The sequence below is a fragment of the Manacus candei genome, unplaced genomic scaffold (genome assembly GCF_025592945.1).
Source record: "Manacus candei isolate 608988 ecotype Guabito, Panama unplaced genomic scaffold, ASM2559294v1 h1tg000014l, whole genome shotgun sequence".
Lineage (NCBI taxonomy): Eukaryota > Metazoa > Chordata > Aves > Passeriformes > Pipridae > Manacus > Manacus candei.
In genome coordinates this window covers 48,412,314-48,432,162 of record NW_026138062.1, presented here as the reverse complement: position 1 = coordinate 48,432,162, position 19,849 = coordinate 48,412,314, and the positions used below count along the sequence as shown (strand labels likewise).

General features: G+C 44.3%; 3 protein-coding genes across 6 annotated transcripts; 2 read left to right on the top strand and 1 right to left on the bottom strand.

Annotated features, from left to right (window-relative positions):
• The first annotated feature begins 252 nt into the window (after positions 1–252).
• Positions 253–4,057, top strand: CCDC89 (coiled-coil domain containing 89). The gene is given in 2 exon segments (XM_051779279.1): positions 253–1,954; positions 1,956–4,057. Coding segments are annotated over 2 exon segments (1,074 nt in total). The 5' UTR covers positions 253–1,741; the 3' UTR covers positions 2,817–4,057.
• Positions 4,058–5,536: 1,479 nt separating this feature from the next.
• On the top strand, positions 5,537–16,640 carry CREBZF (CREB/ATF bZIP transcription factor). Of its 4 annotated transcripts, none has more exons than XM_051779275.1 (3): positions 5,537–7,499; positions 8,855–8,925; positions 16,599–16,640. In XM_051779275.1, exon 1 carries the CDS (start codon positions 5,648–5,650, stop codon positions 6,773–6,775), a length of 1,128 nt encoding a protein of 375 aa, XP_051635235.1. In that variant the 5' UTR covers positions 5,537–5,647; the 3' UTR covers positions 6,776–7,499; positions 8,855–8,925; positions 16,599–16,640. The 4 variants fall into 4 exon arrangements, with proteins under 4 accessions (XP_051635235.1, XP_051635236.1, XP_051635237.1 ...); XM_051779276.1 differs by lacking the exon at positions 16,599–16,640 and adding an exon at positions 10,865–12,850; XM_051779277.1 differs by lacking the exon at positions 16,599–16,640 and having other exon boundaries at positions 5,537–6,853; positions 7,422–7,499; positions 8,855–9,876.
• Positions 12,972–19,822, bottom strand: LOC127467375 (transmembrane protein 126A-like). The gene is given in 6 exon segments (XM_051779299.1): positions 12,972–13,220; positions 13,817–13,931; positions 14,485–14,678; positions 17,600–17,724; positions 19,633–19,692; positions 19,694–19,822. Coding segments are annotated over 6 exon segments (810 nt in total). The 5' UTR covers positions 19,808–19,822; the 3' UTR covers positions 12,972–13,018.
• Positions 19,823–19,849: the final 27 nt, after the last annotated feature.

The window sequence follows — 19,849 nt, the reverse complement described above, 5'->3', positions numbered from 1 at the left end:
CCAGACAAATGCACTTCTTATATGACCAGGGAACATGTGCATATGACGCTTCAGAACAATGTATTTGTACTGAAATGGTAACAGCAGTTGGTTTGATTCTATATCCTTAAAGAGACACTCCTGAAAGGGTGGTGATTCTAGAAAAGAGGGACCTAAGTTATTTGTATTCACTGCCTATATGAATTAATTTTTCACCTGAAAACATATGTTGCTTTTAACATGACCTACAGTTTCACAGGATTAAAAACCGAGATTGAGGACTCCTCCAAGCTTGTGGAAGTTCTCTTTCCTTTTCCAAATTTGTGTGGTTTTGAGAGTATCAGCAATGTTTGTTTGCTAAGAAACACTGCCAGCTCTTTCAGCCACCCTGGTGGGGCTGGCCCAGCTCCAACCAGCCCATATGAGGTCATGAGCTCCGGGGTGACTGAATTCAGTGTCTCGCCTCCATGGAGACAGAACCTCACAGCAGGAGTGATAACAAACAGACAGGGGAAAGAAAATACCTGGTAAGAAAATAGTTTTCTCTTCTTCAACCCTGCTCTTTATTGTATTTCTACTGGATGGCCTAAACCTCCCAGTCCTTCTCCCCCTTCTCCATTATTTTGAAATGTTTTGGCAGGATCCAAGGTAGCAGTGGGAGAGTACGGGATAGTGGAGACAGAACTGGTGTCTGTACTGATGGTCACTACTACACAGCTCTGAAACTCTACCTGCTTCACAGCTGTTAATCCATTTTTGCTGTACATTATTTTTCATCCTTGCTTTAAACTGGTACCTTCTCACATCCTACCTTTATCTCCAGTCAAAGCCCAGGAATTCACAAAAACTGATTATCAGCATGCTGTTTCATGTACTGTCTAGTTTCAGGTCTGCGTCCACATGAAAAACTTGTAGATGAGTTTTAGGCTAATTTTTCAAATGTCTGGGTAGCATACTGTGTGATTTGGCACCAATAATCATTTGGGTGCCTATGTAATACAAATATTTCCCTTATTTAGAAGAAACAGCCTTTTAAAATTATATGCCTTAAATAATTCAGCAAATCAGTGTCAAAACTCAAATGAGGAACTGCTTCTCCAGTCACAGTGTCTTTGTATCACAGGGCATTCAGTAATCATTAGCATTGTATAGATCTCTTATTTTATTCATAAATCTTTAAGCATGACATAAGACTATTCAGTTATTTTTAATGAGTAATATACTATTATAATCTCACAAATTAATTAGAAGTCTGATGTAACCCTCTCTTTATTTGCAGTTATAATACAGAGTCTGTAAGAGAAAATAAAGGCAAAGGAGAAGGATTGCTTAAGGAATTATTTACAGACTTATCACTTACAAGCTTTTTACCTAAATATGATAGTAGTTCTTGTGGCTATAACAGCAGGACTTTGAGAAGGAATAATTAGCAAAGCTAAATCAGCAAATGAATAGGCTTGCATAAATACTAAGCCTATATCCTTGCTTTTGCTCATGGAGTCTGTAAACCTTCTCAGTCTGCCTGACTCTGAACCAAAGGATGTGGGGAGGGCTATAGGGCTGTATGGTTTCAGGCTGACGTTGGTTTTGGGAGGTCTTGTCCCCCCATATCAGTATCTCCGGACTTCCAGAGAAACTCCACCAGCTTATAGCACTGGTGTTGGCCACACAACCACTGGGTAATGTTTAATCATGCTGAGTGTCACTAAGAGAAGCAGCCACTATAACATTTTTTCTTGTCTTTGTGTGAGACAGGGGCTCCATGGCTCAGGATGAGAGAGGAGCAGGGATGGCCAACTCTACAGGTGATCTAGAGACAGGCAAAGACATGGATGATCTGACAAAAGGCCTGGAAGAACTCTGTGATATCTCTAAGGAGAGGAGGGAGAAAGCACTGCTGCTTTGACATCTAGAAGAGCAGCATCATCTTATGTCTATGCTGACAAAGAAAGCAGATGAAAGCAGATGACACACAAAAACGCTGCAGAGCCCTGGAGCAGCTCAACATGGAGCTGGAGAAACTAAGGACAGAGGCTGCTCTGAAAATTAAAACTCAGACCCTGCAGATTCAGCATTTGGAGGGGCGCTTCATGGATCTGGCCAACAACCATGAAAAGATGATCCAGTTCAAGAATGAACACAGGAAACAGCACATGCAGCTGTGGGAGGAGAACAAGCGCCTTCGGCAGGAGAAGGAAGTGCTCTTCAGCCAGGCTGTGAGGGAGAAGGAAGCTGAAGTGCTCCGGCTGGCTGCCCAGGCCAGGAAGCTCTCACAGCAGTTATACTCCCTGCAGGAGAAACATACTTATGAGACTTGCAGAGCCCAGGAGAGAGAAAAGGAGCTGCTAGAAGCTCAGAGCCACCAAGCAGGTGCCTACACCCGGGAAGTGGATTCACTGAAGAAGCAGCTGCAACTTCTACAGGAGAGGCACCAACAAGCTGTTGCAAGGGCAGAGCAGGCAGAAAGTCAGCAGAGGGCTCAGAGCACCGAACTGTGGGCTGAGCTGGAGAGGGCACACAAGGAAAAAGAGCAGTTATTGAACCTGGCCATGGAGAGGGGCAAAGCTCTGCAAGATAAGGAATGGGAGATTCAGCAGCTGGAGGAGAAGCTGGAGGTTGTGGAAGAAGCCATGCTGAGAGCAGGAAGGTGCTATGAGAAAGAGGCAGCAGCAGTGGACAAAGATCTGAAGGTCCAACAGCTCCAAGGACAGCTGGAAAGTAGCAAGCAAGCGTACAGTGAGCTCTCTCTGCGGTTCGATGCTTACAGAAAGCACAGCATGGACTTGCTGACTAAAGAAAGAACACTGAATGTCAAACTACGTCACTTTGTTGCATAACTGCATCGTTTTCCACTGTTCTCTCCTTGGCAGGTGCCTCTGTGGCAACACATCACTGCATTTTGTTCCTTTCCGTGGGGCCATCTTCTGGATTCTTTGTAATATCCTCACCAGTTTAAACCTCCCTACAAGGACTGGTTTTTGTCATTACACTTTTACCTAAGTAAATCTCTACGCTGTTAAATCTGAACAGGTATTCATTAGTGTGGAAAACGTAAAATAGGAATTTTATCAGTTTGCTCCTAATCTCTGCTGAAACATAGGTTTTCTTTCTTTTCTTTTTTTTTTTTTTTACAGTTAAAAGCACTTTATTTTTCGAGATGGCCAGAAGCTCAAACCCTTAGCCTTTTGTCCTTGATTCTTCCTTGAAGTTCAACAGAGGTTGGGCATGTAAGAGGCAACACTGAAGCTCCAAGAAAGAAATCCCACCTTGCAATGTCTCCATCATAAACAGTTATAATTCAGAAACTTAAAGGTTAAATACAAGAACAAGTAATACACAACAACTGATGGCCAAGCAAATTACCATGTATAGATTTCTAGTAGTTCTACCGCAGTTTTCTAGTAGTTTTCTGCAGTTGTTTTAATCTTGTTTAATGCAATAGCATTATTTATATGCCCATTCAGCTCAAAATAAATTGTCAAGTCTTTTGGGTGATTTCAATAATCTTTGAAACAGATTGAGGTTCTGGATGTTCTGCCAGGATTTTTTTTTTGTGGTTTTAGGTGCTTTCTGTAGAAAAATAGTGATACACCCTTTCATTTTGTGTATGTCTGGCAGTTTTTGCCAAAAAAAAAAAAAACTTTCCTGTCAGCATTCTGGGATACAGAGACCTCCCACTCTCTCTTGCTTGTCTCCTAGGCAAGGAGGTAGTTTTTAGCTGCTGAGGTTCATCTGCTCCTCTTTCAGCCTCCAACAAAAAAAACCCAAACAAACAACAAAACCAAACAAAACCCAACAAAACATAACGGGCTAATCCCCCACCAGGGCTGCAGGCAGCTGCCTCTGGAGTTCCCCAAATTCTTTGCCACATGCATATACCTTGAGATAACTCAAGGATTTAGATAATGGCTTGAGTATCTTTGGTCCTGAACATCTACAAAGCCACAGCATCACATCAAACTTGGTATCTATTGATCTTGTGTACAGAAGTGATCAGAAACAGCAGATCTGGAGATCTTCCAGCCTGTGACCTGTTCATCTCAAGGCCTTACTGAACCAGATGTATTCTCTAGCTCTGGCACAGGTTTCCCAAAGGAGCTGTGGGTGCCCCATCCCTGGAAGTGTTCAAGGACAGGTTGCATGGGGCTTTAAGCAACTTGATCTAGTGGAAGGTGTCCTGGCCCAGGGCAGGGGGTGTGGAACTAGATGGTCCCTTCCAACCCAAACTGTTCTGTGATTCTGACTCTACATAAGTAGTAGTTTCCAGCAGACTTGTCTTCTGAACTTCCCTGCATTCTCCTTGAATATTTCTCACTGCCTGCTGCATGACAAACCACAGCATTTCTTTTGATCCTGGCTCCTACAAGTGTCATTCCACACGTTTTATGGACTACATCCTCCCACTTTTTAACCATACTTCCCCCTTCTGTGCCCACCCCACGTGCACATTTAATTTTAATGCTGGCATCGAGAGTGTAAATGCCAACTGACCGAGGCTACACACTAGACTCATGGTCTGAGGAAGGGACACAGCAGGGCTAGAGCTGGCTGCTCTGTTTGAAACAGTTGGTAGGCAGGGAAGAGTGACTGTATCACCGTGGTCACTGCAAAAGAGTCTGGGACCAGATGCCTAAATACTCTAAATCTGGGCAGAGGACACCCACTCACTGTGTGACAGAACAGTCCCACAGGCCTCTGTGCATGGTGGTGGGAAAGCCCCCAAATCCTGCAGTCCCCAGGGACATGCCCCCTCCCTTTCCTTGGTGATGTCTGTGAGTGAGAGACCTTCCTCCCTACTCCCTCACCCATCACACCCCCCCGCCACCTCATACACCCCAAACTCCATCTCCTATACACTTCTCATCCCCGTCAACTACATGTGCCTCCCTTCACAGCCACCCCCTACTCTCACGTACCCTGTTGTCCACAAAAATTGGATTCATGGTATGCAACAAGCCAATAATTACACACTCGAGAGAGATGTTATTTATTTCAGAGTTGCAGAACCCTGGGTGCATGGTAGTGTTCCACAAATCGAGCACACCAACTATCAAAACTTTTAAGTATTTATACATTTTAGCAAACAAAGGCATTAGTGTTCATTGGCTTCAAGTTACATAGGTCTCTTATTAATTGGTATTCTATCTTCCACTGGTTAATGATTCTCTGGCTTCTCATATCAATTAGTCCACACGCTCAGTCTTTCTCTTCTTTTGGGTCAGTGGGCTGTGAGCCAGTGGTCATGATCGCCTCCTGCTGGAATTACCTTTTACCCCATAAGAGCTGATTTCAGCACAATTGCCGAGTTGGGTTTATTGGTTTCTTTCTTATCTCGGGAGTTCTGCCAGATGCCCTTGTGGCCTGTAAATTCTGCGTTCTTTGTGTCCACTAGCAGTGGTACATCCTTCTCCCCAGGCTCTGTTAACCTCCCCCTATGTCTGAGATCCTTGAAGCATGTCAAGCCCTAAAGCTTAACGAAGCAATTCTACCGACAAGTAATTTGTCTTTCTAACACCTGGACATCACTCAGAGATGGCTTGCCTGCTGCCATCTGTCTGTTTCACTGACTAAATCTCCCTTCTCGCTGCTTAGGCTTGAAAGTGTACGAAGACCAAACGTCCAAGACCATCCTTTCTTAAGCAAATATTTACATTTTCCCCGGTTTGAAATGCCCTCCGCACCCATTCTCACATGGTTCCCCTCCCCGCCCCCGCCATTCCACCTTCCCGGCCGCCGCTTTCCCGCGCGCGGGCGCAGTCGCGCGGCGCCCCCTCCCGCCGCTTCCCGACAGGCCGCGCGCCGGGAGCGCCGGGCCGCAGCCTCGCGCCGGTTCCTGCCCTCGGGCATCGTCGCTTCCCGTCCCGCCGGGCCCGCGCCCGCCCCCGCCATGCGCCACAGCCTCACGCAGCTGCTGGCGGCCTCGGCCGGCGGGACCAGCCCCTCGGGTGCCGTGTGGCCGCTGCCCGGAGCGGGGCAGGCCCCGAGAGGGCGGGATGTCGGCGGGGAGGGGGACCCGGGCCCCGCGCGGCCCAAGCCCCCGGGCGCCTCGGAGCCGCGGCGGCAGGAGAAGGAGGCCGAGGCGCCCAGCGGCCCGCTGGAGGTGTGGGAGCAAGAGGACTGGTTCCCGGGGCTGGAGCTGGGAGACCTGCTGGAGGCGGCCCGGCCGGACTGGGACCTGGAGGCGGAGCTGAGCGGCTGTTTCTGTGAGGAGCCGGAGCCGCTGCCCCCGCCGGGCCAGGGCTCGCGGCCGGCGGTGCCCGGGCGGCGGAGCGGCGGGGCCGGCAGCCGGCTGAAGGCGGCGGCGGCGGCGCGGCTGAACCGGCTGAAGAAGAAGCAGTACGTGCTAGGGCTGGAGAGCCGCCTGCAGGGCCTGGCTGCCGAGAACCGGCAGTTGCGGGACCGCAACCGCGGCCTGAGCCGCCGCCTGCGAGAGCTGGAGCGGGAGAGCAGCTACCTGCGGGCCGTGCTGGCGAACCAGAGCGCGCTGGGGCAGCTCCTGAGCCGCCTGGCCGGGACCCGCGCCGGCGGGCTGCAGCTCAGCACCAGCCTCTTCAGGGACACGGGCAGCCCCCGCCGCCAGCACCAGCACCTCCAGCCCGCTGGCGAGAGCAGCGACCACGACTACGCCCTGCCCAGCCCCCGGCCCCGCGGCCTGGAGGAGGCGGCCGTGGGGACTGAGGCGGAGGAGGAGTGGGCGGCCCCCGGCGGGATCTGCCTGCACGTGGACCGGGATCAGGTGTCGGTGGAGTTCTGCTCCATCTGTGCTCGGCGGGCGGCGGCCTCCTTCAAAATGTAGGGTCAAGTACCTGCTGCAAGTACTCGTGGGGTTCTCACCCCTAAGGGCCTCGCGTCGCGGCGGAGGAAACAGGCGATGGTGCGGAGGAAAAGAATCAATACAGTGGTGATGGGGTGGTATTGGGGGAGATGCAGAGAAGGGGGACCTGGCACTTAAGTGGCCAGGGTAACAGAAAAAAAATCCTCTCGAACGGCACGTTGGGAGCCAGACGGTGGCCTTGGTTCAAGGTGCTGTGAATCTGGCGTGTGGACGGTAGTGGTGTGAGCCTGTTTGGCGTTAGGAGTCGCGCAGAGCTGTGTGCAGCAGTGCGACAGTGGTCGCGCAGACTGACACGCGTGGTGCACACGCGGAGGTGCCGCCGGAGCCCGGTCGCAGCACTTGGGTGAAAAGATCATGCCGACCCGATGCATGAAGGTGTGCTCGGCTCCGCTTCGCAGTAAAGATAACGCTGACTACCCGGTCTTGAGTCAGATAATGTCTAGCCTGCTTTCCTGAGGAGCCGAAAATGCTTGCTTAGAAAACCAAACCAAAAACTCCATCGTCACTGGACAGACTTAAGAAAATAGTAATGATCGGCAAAAGAAAGCATGCATATAAAATTGTACTGCATCTCAGTTATACATTACTATTAAAACCTCTCTGACAGTTTCTCTTTTAGGTGCTTGCCCTGCCAGGCTCCGTTGTGTAGGGGTTAAAGAACAGTCGTTTTCCACCTCGCAACCTGGTAAGGATCAATATATTCCCATAATGCGGTATCAGACAGCTTGCTTTGCTTATCCCAGTCTCTTGTAATGACTGGTTCAGGAAATAATTTCTCTGGTCCTTGGCCTACTCTGCCGAAATGTTTCTAGCTCTCAATGGTAACTAATAGTGAAAGCTACAGTCACATCATTCTCATTAGCTGTTTTCCTCTTTTCCTTTTTGAAACTGATACATTCACTACATAGCCAACACACAGCTACATTTGGAATTAAAAAAATGCTCATGCCATTTGAAATAGAAATTTTCTGTTAAACCAAGTATCTGATGAGCTGAAAGGGGAAAATATGCTAATAAAGGGGATGTGCATTTATAGCTTTAATCACAGGGGACTGTCCCAAAAGTGTAAGTACATTGCTTTTTAAATTAATTTAAAAAAAATAAATTTGTGACCTGTTAGTTTAAAATACTGTCCAGCGTTAAGGATGCACAGTACCTTTCAAAAGTCCTTCTCTAGCTTGCTCTAATTAATGATGTAGGGTTATGCCTGATTAAACAGAACCTGAACACTAGTTAAATCTGTACAGTGGAATCCTCATGTAGAGGAGTCAGTCTTTTGCATGGACCTCTAACGAGAACTGGGTTTGAAGAATGCAGTGCATCGAAGTAACTTGTTACTTTATCTTCCCTTAAGTAAATCTCTGTGCCCATGCACACTGAAATTCCTATGTTACTTCAGAGTAGCTTTAAAGTCTAAAAAATATTGCGTGTATATGCATGTGCTTAATTTTACTGTAGAGTTCTTAATTTAGCCTCTTACAGTATCCAGAAATCTATAACTTGATACAATTAAGCACAGTTTGGAGATAAGCAAATATGTATCTTGAGGCTAATGATTTGAAAAATGCTCCACAATTAACTGAGAAAGAATAGGAGAAAGAATAGTTTGACGAACAAATAATGTGTGTTTTCTTGTAGTTATCAGTGTTTCTCCCTATCACAAAAGATGAGTGGGTTCTTTTTTCAGTTGTATTATAATGTTTAGGTTGTTTAAATGTATGTCAGTTGGGGGAAGAAGGATTGTGGAAATGATAATATGTAAAGTGAGGTTTCACAAAGAATACTTTCCAGATCAGTTTCATTTATTAAATTCTTAAGAAAAAATCTATTTAGTGGTTCTGAAATACTGTTTCTTAAAGCCTTAAATTTTGTGTTTAAGGCTAAGTAGGTGAAAGTGTTTTCTCCCAGTCATTTGCTTCATTGGTGCTAGACCCTATCACATGTTCATCAGTATAAAAGGAGTTTGATTTTCTTTGTGAAACATCACTGTGTGATAAAGTATATGTGTATTTAGCATCCTTGTTTTTCTTTATGCTAAAGTGGATTCAGCTGTGTTGGGGCAGAAGAGACGGGACCAGCTGCTGGCCACATTTCCTGCTTTATTTTAAAAGGTAGTATAAGAAATGAGAATAAAGAGGTAACAGGGCTTTTGCTGTCTTTGGTTAAAAAGAAAAAAGTTGAATGCTGGGATCATTTACTGTCATTCAAGATTTATTTTTTTTTTAAAGGCAATATCCTATCAAACAGGTTTTACTCCACTGTATGTAGAATTCCATCTGTTCAGGGTATATTGCCAGCACAAAAGAGACTTAGTGGGATATGTGTTACCTTACACCTCTGTGGTGGATCAGCAGGGCTGTTCAAAGTTTCAGTCTTAAATTGGGTAACTGCTGTAACTGATGGGTTATACCCGTGCCACGGGAGTCAGAGTTAACCACCAGGACCTGCACTGACTGATATGCAAAATGGAAATAATTTAGATTCAACCTAGGCTCAACCTGCCTAGCTCAGACTTCATGAACATGCTTTGTTTTGCAGTTTATTGAAAAAAGAAAACCATTAATGTAGTATAGGATGTTACAGTGGCATTTTCACAGTTACTTCAGTGTAGAAGTGGTTTTTAAGTTAAATATGCATTCTTTCTTGTCGCATCACTGCTAAATGGCAGGGTCAGGGACTCAGTTCTTCTGGTCTCTGTGTGAACCCTCACATTGCTCTGTCGTGACACGACCTGTGAGCTGTGTCTGAGAGCAGCTGATTTTCTGACATGCAAAATGATGTATTTTGGTATAAGAACAAGGTTAAGTCCCAAGAAAGTCAGTGGCTGCAGGCATTTGTAGTGCCTACTGAATCATATTTAAACCAAATAGTGGGGAGGAAGCTATTTGAAACTCTTGACTGTACTATCTGTATGGTGTATTATTAATGTAGCTTTTTGAAGTGAAAGCCTTGAAATGAAAAAACTTAATACTTGAAAATATATTGTAAATGTTTCCTTGTAATTATGTGCCATCCAGATAAGAATGCAATATCATAATAAAATCAGACTTGTTGATCTTTCAGTTTATGGGCTCAAATGTTTTTTCATCTTTTTCTTCTCACTAATGTCTTGGTTCATTAAACAAAGTGGGAAAACATGAAAATGCTGTTTCTGCTCTCTTTGTGGGTCATCCACTGAAAACAAGACAAAATGGGTCAGGGTATGCAGGAGAAATGTTCTTGCTCATCTGTATTGAGAGATAATTCTGTGGTAAGGACAAAGGTGTTATTCCTTGAACTGCAGATAGAGCTGTACTTCTGAGAATCAGCACTTCTTGTATTTTATAGTTGTTTTTCTTTCTTAATTTTTTTAAATATAGATATGTTTGATCAATATACCACGGAGGAGTAAAATACGTAAACCCTTCCGTGGTCTGTTGGCATCTTCCTGCTTTCTGTCCTATTTTTAGGCTCTGAAGTTTGATGACTGGTCAATAATATGTTGCTGAATCACCATCTCATCAAATTGGTATTTCCACACTAAACACTGGAGTGAGTGTTTAAAACAAAAGGTTTGACGGTGCTGAAAAGGCATTTTCAGAGCTCCAGAGTGAGCCATGCACTGTACTTTTTGATTTCTGTTCATCTTAAATGCTTTATTTGTAGGACAGTTTAAAATAGCGCTTTCCACATGCAGGCATTCTAGTGAAAGTGGTCTGCAGCTTGATGAAAAGGAACGTTTCACAAAAAATAGTGTAAAAATTTAAAAGCATACTGGCATGCTCAGCCTTTTTGGCCTGTAGTTGCAGAAAGTACCCTGTTCAGCTTTGGAATATGTGTTTGTTACAAACTTTCGTACCACAGAACTAAGTGGTGCCAGTGTTCAGCTGTGTAGCTATGTAGCTACGTTTTTCAGTATTTCTCCACCCCAGAGTCAACCAAAGTAGCATTTAAAGTATTTAAATAAGAAACAATTGAATGCTCAGTTCTCCTTTAGTCCTTTATAGTTTGATTCTGGTGCTGTGACTCTTAGTACTGTTCTAAATTAACTTCTCTGTCTTTCCTCTGAAGAGCTTTGCAGCAGGAAAAAACAAATCAGTGCTTCTGCAATCTGTAGATGCCTGGAGAGATGATACCAGAGGAAGTGCAAGAAACTCTGTTCTAAAGCTTGGCATCTCTTTGGACTTCCAGATTATCAGATTTCTCATTCCATTTGTCAAAACTATTATCAGTTTTCCCTGTGAAACAGAGGAATCTTTTGCAAAACACAAAGGCCTTTTGTACATTTACTGATTTTTAAAATTCCGTGTTTTCTAGAGCTTTTAAAGAGGTTTTCTGCTGAAATCAGCAATGTTCTGGTTATTTTTACTATTTACTATTAGACTGTAAAATGTCTGAGGGATATGTTAGGTATGGGAGCTGTTCAAATGGACTCAGTTTAAAGAACACCCTGTACCAAAACTGCATATTGCCAGCTGCTGATTCTACAGTGTTATGCCTGGTTGAAGTGGGATATGTAGATGTGGGGCAGTAATTTCTGTGGCGAAATGATTCTGTGCTCATTAGCAGGAGGATGCCAAGAGCAGGACTAGGGCGTGTACCAGGAAGATGGGCACATCATTTGCAGAGGGCTGTGGAATAGATTGTAAAGTTGATATCCAGCATCAAAAACGGATGCAATAATCACTGAACCAGTCACAGTCATTCTTAAAGATACTACTGCAAAATAACACCTTTATTTTATGTTTTTTATTATCGCAGTTAAGTGGTTCTGTTGGTTAAAGTCTGATGGCTTCTGGAGATATGACAATTCAGTGTCATGTAAAATAATTGCTCTGTGAGAATCTCCAAAGTCAGGGTGGTTAAGGTAAGGCCAAGCTCTCTGTTTAGATGCAGACCAGTATGGGAACCCCATATGGCACAGTAATACTTTGAATCAAGGGAAACTGAACTATCTCTGTGTAAAAACAGGTAGTCTGTGTTTGCTGCTTCCCTGTACAAATCAGGCTGCTACTCCTGGTTATAGAGAAATAGAGTGGGTGATTTTCCTGCTGTAATGACAGATTATTAAGGAAAAGGTAGATAAACATGATGAAACTCCTTAATATATTTTTCATCAGTGTTACAGCATAACTTTTAACCCAATTCAATTAGTCTCAATGCTGAATTCTTTAATTCTAATTAATAAATATTTCCACATGCATCTCAAGGGATACTAGAATTTTACTAAAGTGTACATGAATTGACCAGTAACTGTACAGCTTTTACAATCACAGAATCATTTAGGTTGGAAAAGACGGAGTCCAATCACCAACTTCTCAACTAGACCATGGCACTAAGTGCCACATCCAGTCATTTCTTGAACACCTCCAGAGATGGGGCCTCCCACCTCCCCCTGGGCCATCCACTCCAATGCTTAACAACGCCTTCCGTGAAGAAATTCCTCCTGGCACTTTATATTGCTCTAGAACCAATACAGTCACCAATGTGAAGACATGCCTGACTTGTAAATGCATTACTTTAGACCACTGATCTTAGAACTTGAGGTAGCTGAGATATCACACCAGCCCTCAGGGGCCTTGACACACTTCCATCCTTCATGAAAAGAGTAATGTCAAGGCAAAACAAGGATAAAGTGTGCTCTGACCAGACTGTTTTTTGGTTGCTTGATACGTATGCTGGGAAGCCTGACACGGGTATCACTCTGTGTGCTGTGTGATAACAGTGTTCTGTTCAGTGTGCAGTGGGACCCTCATAACAGCCTAAAGGAGGTAATCTTGTGACAGAAATTTTGTGCTAGCAGAATGGAGAAAAGGGAGAAGAATACTCAGATTTTGAGGAGTATCTAGAAAACCCTTGCCATGATCCCCCCTTTTTTAAAAAAAAAAAAATAATTTCAGTAGTTTGCATTATGAAGAAAAAGCATTTTTCAAGAATACTCATTTTAAGAGCTTCTAAAACATGTAGCATCACCTTAGAGCCAAACACTAAGCAGGCAGTATAAATGCTTTCCCCCCCCCATTTCCAAACAAACACACCTGTCTATAATGCTGTTATTCAGATGTATACTTTAAGCTGGGCATAACAAAAAACTTAACCTGCATTTAAGTTCAAAACTTGAAAAATGTCAGTGCAGAGTCTTTGTTTTTCTATTAAAAGAAAGACAGAAAGCAACAACTTCTTTTCCTTGTTTATTATGGTTACTTATCCAAGGCAATTGAAAAGTTATTTTAGCTCTTCAGGATCCCTGCTAAGGTGCATCTGCTGTAGTATTTTGACATATATTCCGTGCTGTTTAGTGGCAAGATATAATCCAGTTAGACACTGTACCAGTATACCCAGACTCATCTTTCTAAAGACAGGCTGAGTGATTGTGAGCCAGTAGCGTACTGCATTTTCCTTCCCTGGCAAGGGAGATGACATGTACCTAAACAACATAAACAGCGGTAGAAACTTAATTCTTTTTGCCATGCAAGTGTCAAGATTTAACGTTATAAATATTTAGGTAGATAGTAATTTTCTCCTTCTCCTAAGTTAATTTCACCTGGTGGTACTGAGCTCTCTGGATAAATGCTATAAAACATCCTGACCCTGTACTGAGTCTTGCCAAGCCTTGCTGTGCTCTGAATTACAGAGAACGACACCTGCCAGGGAGTTTGGCTGCCAGGCACTGCCCAGGGTCACTGAGGTCTCTCAGCTGTCCAGCCATCTTCACTGCTTGGCAAGATGGCAGCCACCACTGCCCACAGCCAGGTACATCCAGGGTGGCTTGTAGGGTTCTAGTTAAATACAAGTGCTTCACAGTGGATTGCTCTGCAGATCTTGTTTCATTTTGGAGGCTTGGTGTAGCTCTTACAAACTTCACCTTGTAATTAGATGACCTTAATATAAATCCCCTCCCCATGTACTACATGCCTACAAGAAGACAGGTGTGCACAGACTTAAATTCCACAGAATTTACTCTGAGAATGGAAGATTTAACCAATAAATACATTTCACTCATTACAGGTTAATAAGACATACCTGGCTGCAAGGCTTGCGTTCAAGGGGAGAGCCAGGAAAGCAGGATAGAGAGCACCCACAACAGCCCCCACTAATCCTCCTCTGACCACAGCACAGACCTCACAGTTCAGCTGACCTGCACAGCAAACGATATTTCAGTCAATATCCACACATGCTCCACCACATCAATTTATAAGCTGTGTGCAAGAACGTGGAAAGAGGCCCTGGACAGAAACTGCCACGCTGTACAGGCATGCAAGAAATTATGAAAGGAGGACTCTTCCTTTTGCAAAAAAAAAACAACAACCAAACCAACACTCCCATTCCAACTCACAAAGAATTTATCACTCTAAAGCTGACCTTCAAATAAAATAGTACAGACAGGGGAAACTGAGCTGCTTTGTTGCAGTTGCTTTTACATGACTTTGAGTGAAAAATCTAAAAACAAGTCATGTGTAACAGAATTATTTTTATAAATCTACATAAACATGTATCTCCTTTCCCACTCCACCTCAAGAACTCGCTGCTGCCCAATGCATTGTTTTTCAAACCCTGCTTTACAAACTGAGGTTTTTCAAGACCACAGCAGTTCAAGAGCACTGCTCTGCAGGGAAGAAAAGCTCCTCTAGCGTTATGTTGTGGATGGAAAGCAAAGCCCTTTTGAAAACAAGGAATAAAGAGGTTTTTACCTGAAAATAAAGGACCACGCACAAAAACTTCATAAACTGCTGCTGTTGAAAGAAACGGAATAACAGCCATTGGCACAGCAGACACCAAGGAAGCCCTTCTGATATTTAGGATGTTCCTGAAGAAATTATTTGCTGCTAAGCCACATAAGCTTGAATTTGCTGCTAGGAAGTATGATCCATGATTACAAAGGTTCCTGTGAAAGGAAAAAAGTCATTTTAGCAATTGAGAACAGTAAAACAGTTTACTCAGTGTTACAATTCTTTTCTGAATATCCTACAACAACGGGTAAGAGAGGTAAATCTCTCACAAGTGCAAAATAGAGAGGAACTACTTTCAAAAGCAATCAGTACAGCATCCTTTGTTACATGCCTGAGTTTACTCACACTTCAAGAGTGAAATGACAAAAAGGCTGAGAAGCCTTTTCTACAATTCTTTTTTAGTTTATTACAGCTAATGGAAGCTTCATTAAATTTGCTCTCCTAATCAGCATGTTTCTAAGGAGAATGTTTTCTGAAAAGAAATTAAGAAATACATATATAGAATCCCAGGTAACTCCTGTAATCAGCCATGTTTTTAGCCTGCATACCCAAAAGTATAGGTTTAGTTTCAACATTAAGAGCTTACAGAACAGATCAAGTGGGATAACTCAGACTTTGCAATAATCTCAGCAGCTGCTGGCGATCATTTGTAGTGAACCTGCATGTTGAAGGGGTCTAAGCTTTCCTTGTCTGCAAGGAACACATGGATTTAAGGTCCTACCTCGCTAGTTAAAGGCTACAGAACTCCAAAGTACTGGTTTACAGAACTGGAGCTTCTATTTCTCCCTTGATAACAGAGGAACTGAATTCTGTTATCTACGATATTTTTAACATATGGTTTAGAGCAACTACTCGTGTTGCAAACCCTAATAGGGTGAAGGCAGAACAGAACAAAGCAGTCAGAGGGAGTCAGCAGCATTTAATATCTTAACAAACAGTTCCCGTTTGAGTACATCACATCCCAGCAGGTAACACAAGAGAGGGAACAGGCAAGCATGCCAATTTTACAGGCCTGATGAGCAAATTTATGTAGCTTCATTTGACTGACAGAAGGAAGTTGTGCTTTATCTTTAGCATTATAGCTGGCACTATCTGGTTAGTGGAAACAACTCTTTTCTTTAGGTTTCCCCATATCTAAAATTCACAGAATGGCAACTATTGCCAGGCAAAGCAATTACCTGGAAGGCACTCTGATTCTGAGGCTGTACCAATATCGTTATGTTAAAAGTGTCTTCTTAAAATTGTATTTATCACTAAAGCTCTGAAAAAAATAAATTACTTAACCGATCACAAACTTTATGCTAGGTCAAATGTCATATTTACTTGTAGTTATCAGAAGTGACAATCTTTAAGCCATTTAGCAATTAAAATACATAATTTAAAAAAAAAAAAATCAGTCTACTTAAAATTCTTCATTTTAATGCTTAGAGTAACATTAAGCACTGAAAAAATCATACAGAAAATACTTCAGAGATGTGCAAAACTTAAAACATTTGACATCAAAGACGCCAACAATTTCTCATTTTGAATAGGAAAATACCTTAGTTCCCAATATATACCAGATTTTCAAAGACGAAAATAAGCTACTAACGTTTCAATTCTGCTGCTATATAGAGAGAGCAAAAGAACTTTACTGGTCAGATCTCTTCTCTTACCATTATTTAAGAGCTATTCTTTTTTTTGTGCTTTGTTTTAAAAAGAAATTTGCTTTTCAAATCCCCATTTTCCCAATTCTCAAAATGTCCATGGAGTACTTGCTGCAAATAAGCCATTTCGTTCTCTTGGGATGTTTACAGTCACAGGCAGTGAAACGCAGGTGGGCACATCCATAAATGTGGAGGACAGAGATTAAAATTTTAGTGGCATATTTAAGTATCCAAAGGACCAGCACAAACTGCTTAGGCCTGCTGAAGTACAGAACTGCTACACTGCACAGAAGGAAAGAAAGAGAGGATGGAAGCCTTGGGGTTTGGTTGGTTTGCTTTAAATACCAGCTCCCTAGTGTTAAAAACACGTGCTTCAGTGAACAGGAACTCTCTCAGTCTGACTGCAGAGTGTTTGCTCTTCCCTTCCAGCCAATAGTGACCTCCCCTCTGGATATACAAGCCTAAAGTCCTGCCAGGACTGGCAACTACTTCTTTCCAAGGCCCACAAGTCAGTCCTTAAGTACCACAGTTTCTATCCAGATGTTACCACATCACCACTGAGGTATCTGCCTCCCCTGCTCTCCCGAGGAAGTCTGAGTGTTTCAAGTTGAATGTGAGGGCAGCAGATCCTATGCAAAGTTGCACCCTTTGCTTTCTCACCTGTGTGGAGAGGCCCTGTGTTACTACCAGCAGCTTGTTTAGCCAGCAATTCAGTCCTATTAAAAAATATATAAATAAAATAAGCTTCCAATTCCTCTTATTTATACAGAATTTATCCAAGCTGATACACACATGCAAATGGCTCCTAACAGAACCCGCTCAGGTCCAGTAATGTTTTGCAATGCAATGCAGTATCACAAAACAAAAAGGTCATTTGTGAGGCCCAGAACTCATTTAGCTGACTTTACGCTGCACAGAAACCTGCTGGTGAGCCCGCAGGACTCCAGCTGACTCCTCCACCACCACCTGGATACCTCAAGTCTTGCCTTCCTGAAACGGGAAGCAGTGCAGAATGAAACGCAGAAACCAGCAGGTTGACACTCACTAAGTTCTGGCCCCAGGCCAGCCCTGCTGGACACAAGATGACTCCAGCAGAATCACATTTCATTTCCTAGAAAATGTATTAGCTCTAGCGTAGGATTATGTGAATGCTCAGAGCCAGTCCAGGCTGATCAGCCATCCCAGAACCCTAAGCATTGGAGAGCACACACTAGAAACCAGTTGAACAGGACCAGAGCTAACACTGAACTAACCATATTGGGAAAACATAAAACAAGTTCTCTCTTCTGGGCACTAACAAGCATCTTCACAATTAAGTATTTTTGTAACTGCAAAGAAAATTTGTAATATGAGAGTAAGGAAAAAGAAAAGCCTCCAAAAGACTCGAAATGTTTGATGCACTTATTTTCATTTATTTTACCAGCACTTACTGATCTGTTTTAGGAAGCTCATTTAACATCTTTTGTATGATTTCCATCTGCTTGAGTCTTGCCAAAAATAGGCTTTGCTGTGGAGAATCTAGTTCAAGAAACTCTCTTCCTGTCATTCTGGAGTCCTGGATCATAAGGAAAAAACAAACAAAACAAAAAAACCAAAAAAACCCCAAAGTTACACAGCCCCAGTATGAATCAAATAAACATTAAGACTCTTTGCCACCATGAATCACAAATGTATTTCCTATTTTGCATGGCAATATTCCAGGTTTAGATTGATTTAACTGTCAAAAAGAGGTGAAAGGAAAAAAAAACCAAATAAATCCATACTTTGTAAAGATTTAAAGAAACGATGAAGATACCTACTCTGCTTTTATACTCCACACATAAGGACTTTTTTTATTGGTACCCTTAGCCAGAGACTTATATACCACATCAGTTGTACTGGGTTTGTGTGTCAAGGTTTTGGTAGCTGGGAGGCTGCAGGGGTGGCTTCTGAGATGCCAGAAGCTTCCCTCATGTCTTGCAGAGCTGTTCCAGTCAGCTCCAAGATGGACCTGCCACTTGTCAAGTCTAAACCTAACTTCAACAAGTGGCAGTGTTTGTGAGATAACATAGCTAAGAAAGGGTAAAAATTACTGCATAGGAGCAGCTGGAAAAGAGGAGTGAGAAAATGTGAGTGAAACAGCCCTGCAGACACCCAAGGTCAGTGGAGCAGGAGAGGTAGAGCTGCTCCAGGTGCTGGAGCAGAGATTCCCCTGCAGCCCATGGTGCAGACAAAGGTGAGGCAGCTGTGCTCCTGCAGCCCATGGAGGTCCACAGTGGAGCAGATATCCACCTGCAGCCCCTCGGGGATCCCATGCCAGAGCCTGAAGGAGGCTGTGACTCTGTGGGTAGCTGCACTGGAACAGGCTCCCGGCAGGACCTATGGCCCCAGGGAAAAAGGAGCCCACTTTGGAACAGGTTTCCTGGCAGGACACGTGAGCCTCTGAGGGTCCCACACTGGAGCAGGCTGTTCCTGAAGGACTGCACCCTGTGGAAGGGTCCCACAATGGAGCATTTCATAGAGAACTGCAGCCTGTGGGAAGGACTCACATTGGAGGAGTTTGTGGAGAACTCCTGTGGGAGAGACCCCACACTGAAGAAGGGAAAGAGTGCAAGAAGAATGGAGTGGTAGAGACAACATGTAATGAACTGACTACAACAACCCCCATTCCCCACCTTCCTACATTGCTCAGAAGGAGGAGATAGAAAAAATCTGGAGCAAAAAGAGGGGTGGAGGAAAGGTGTTTTAAAGATCTGACTTTATTTTTCATTACCCTACTCTGATTTGATTGACAATATACTAAATTTTCCCAATGTTTAGTCTATTTTGACCATAATAATAATTGTTGAGTGATCGCCCTCTGCTTATCTCAACCCATTAGCTTTTATTTATACCTTCTCCTTGTCGTGTTGAGAAGGGGGAGCGACATAGCATCTTGGTGGCTACATGGCAACCAGCTGAGGTCAACCCACGCCAAAAACTCTTGATTAAACCTGGTGTTTAGCGATTCAAATGCTTGTTTTCTAGATATTTAACCCCAGAGGAAATTCTCCCAGACCCCCTTTGCCAGTCATACTTACCTTAAGTTACTTTTATGACGTGAAAGCTCAGTCGTAAGTCCTGCCTATAGGACTGTGCCTGTTCCGGTTGGGGCTTGGCAGGATGCAGGAACGGAGAAAGCAGGACAAGCGGGCAGGATCTCACCGGGATCACTCCAGGCCGTCTCAGGAGGGTCCCAAACCTGTGCTTTGGGTAAGACACAGCGTCACGGAGCTATAACCACCCACTGCTCCCTGACTCTCGCACACGTTTTGCACACGCATCTCTCCCTGATCCTCGCACGCCGCTGGAGGCCCCCAAGCCCCGCAAAGCCCCCGGCTCAGGACAGAGCCATCACCCCCGACCTTCAAACACCAGCCTTACCAGCCGCCGCCTCCGCACCGCGCTCACCCTCCTGGCCACGCCGCCGAGCTCAAGCTCCGACCTTGAGCTGTCCGGGAACACCCGGCCCCGCCGCCCCGTCGGGCCGCTCCCGACGCCCACAACATGGCTCCGCCTACCTCACGCCCTCCTCGTGGGCGCCGCCATCTTGCCCGCTCACATGACCCAGGGGCCTCAGAGGCCATCTCCAATTGGGCGGCTGTCCGCCGGCCCAGCATGGCGGCGGCCGATTGGGCGCGGGCCGGGGGCGGGGTGCGGCA

Bases quoted from the DNA above. Each gene is read 5' to 3' on its own strand.
- CREBZF (XM_051779275.1), top strand. From the start codon at position 5,648: ATGCCCTCCGCACCCATTCTCACATGGTTCCCCTCCCCGCCCCCGCCA.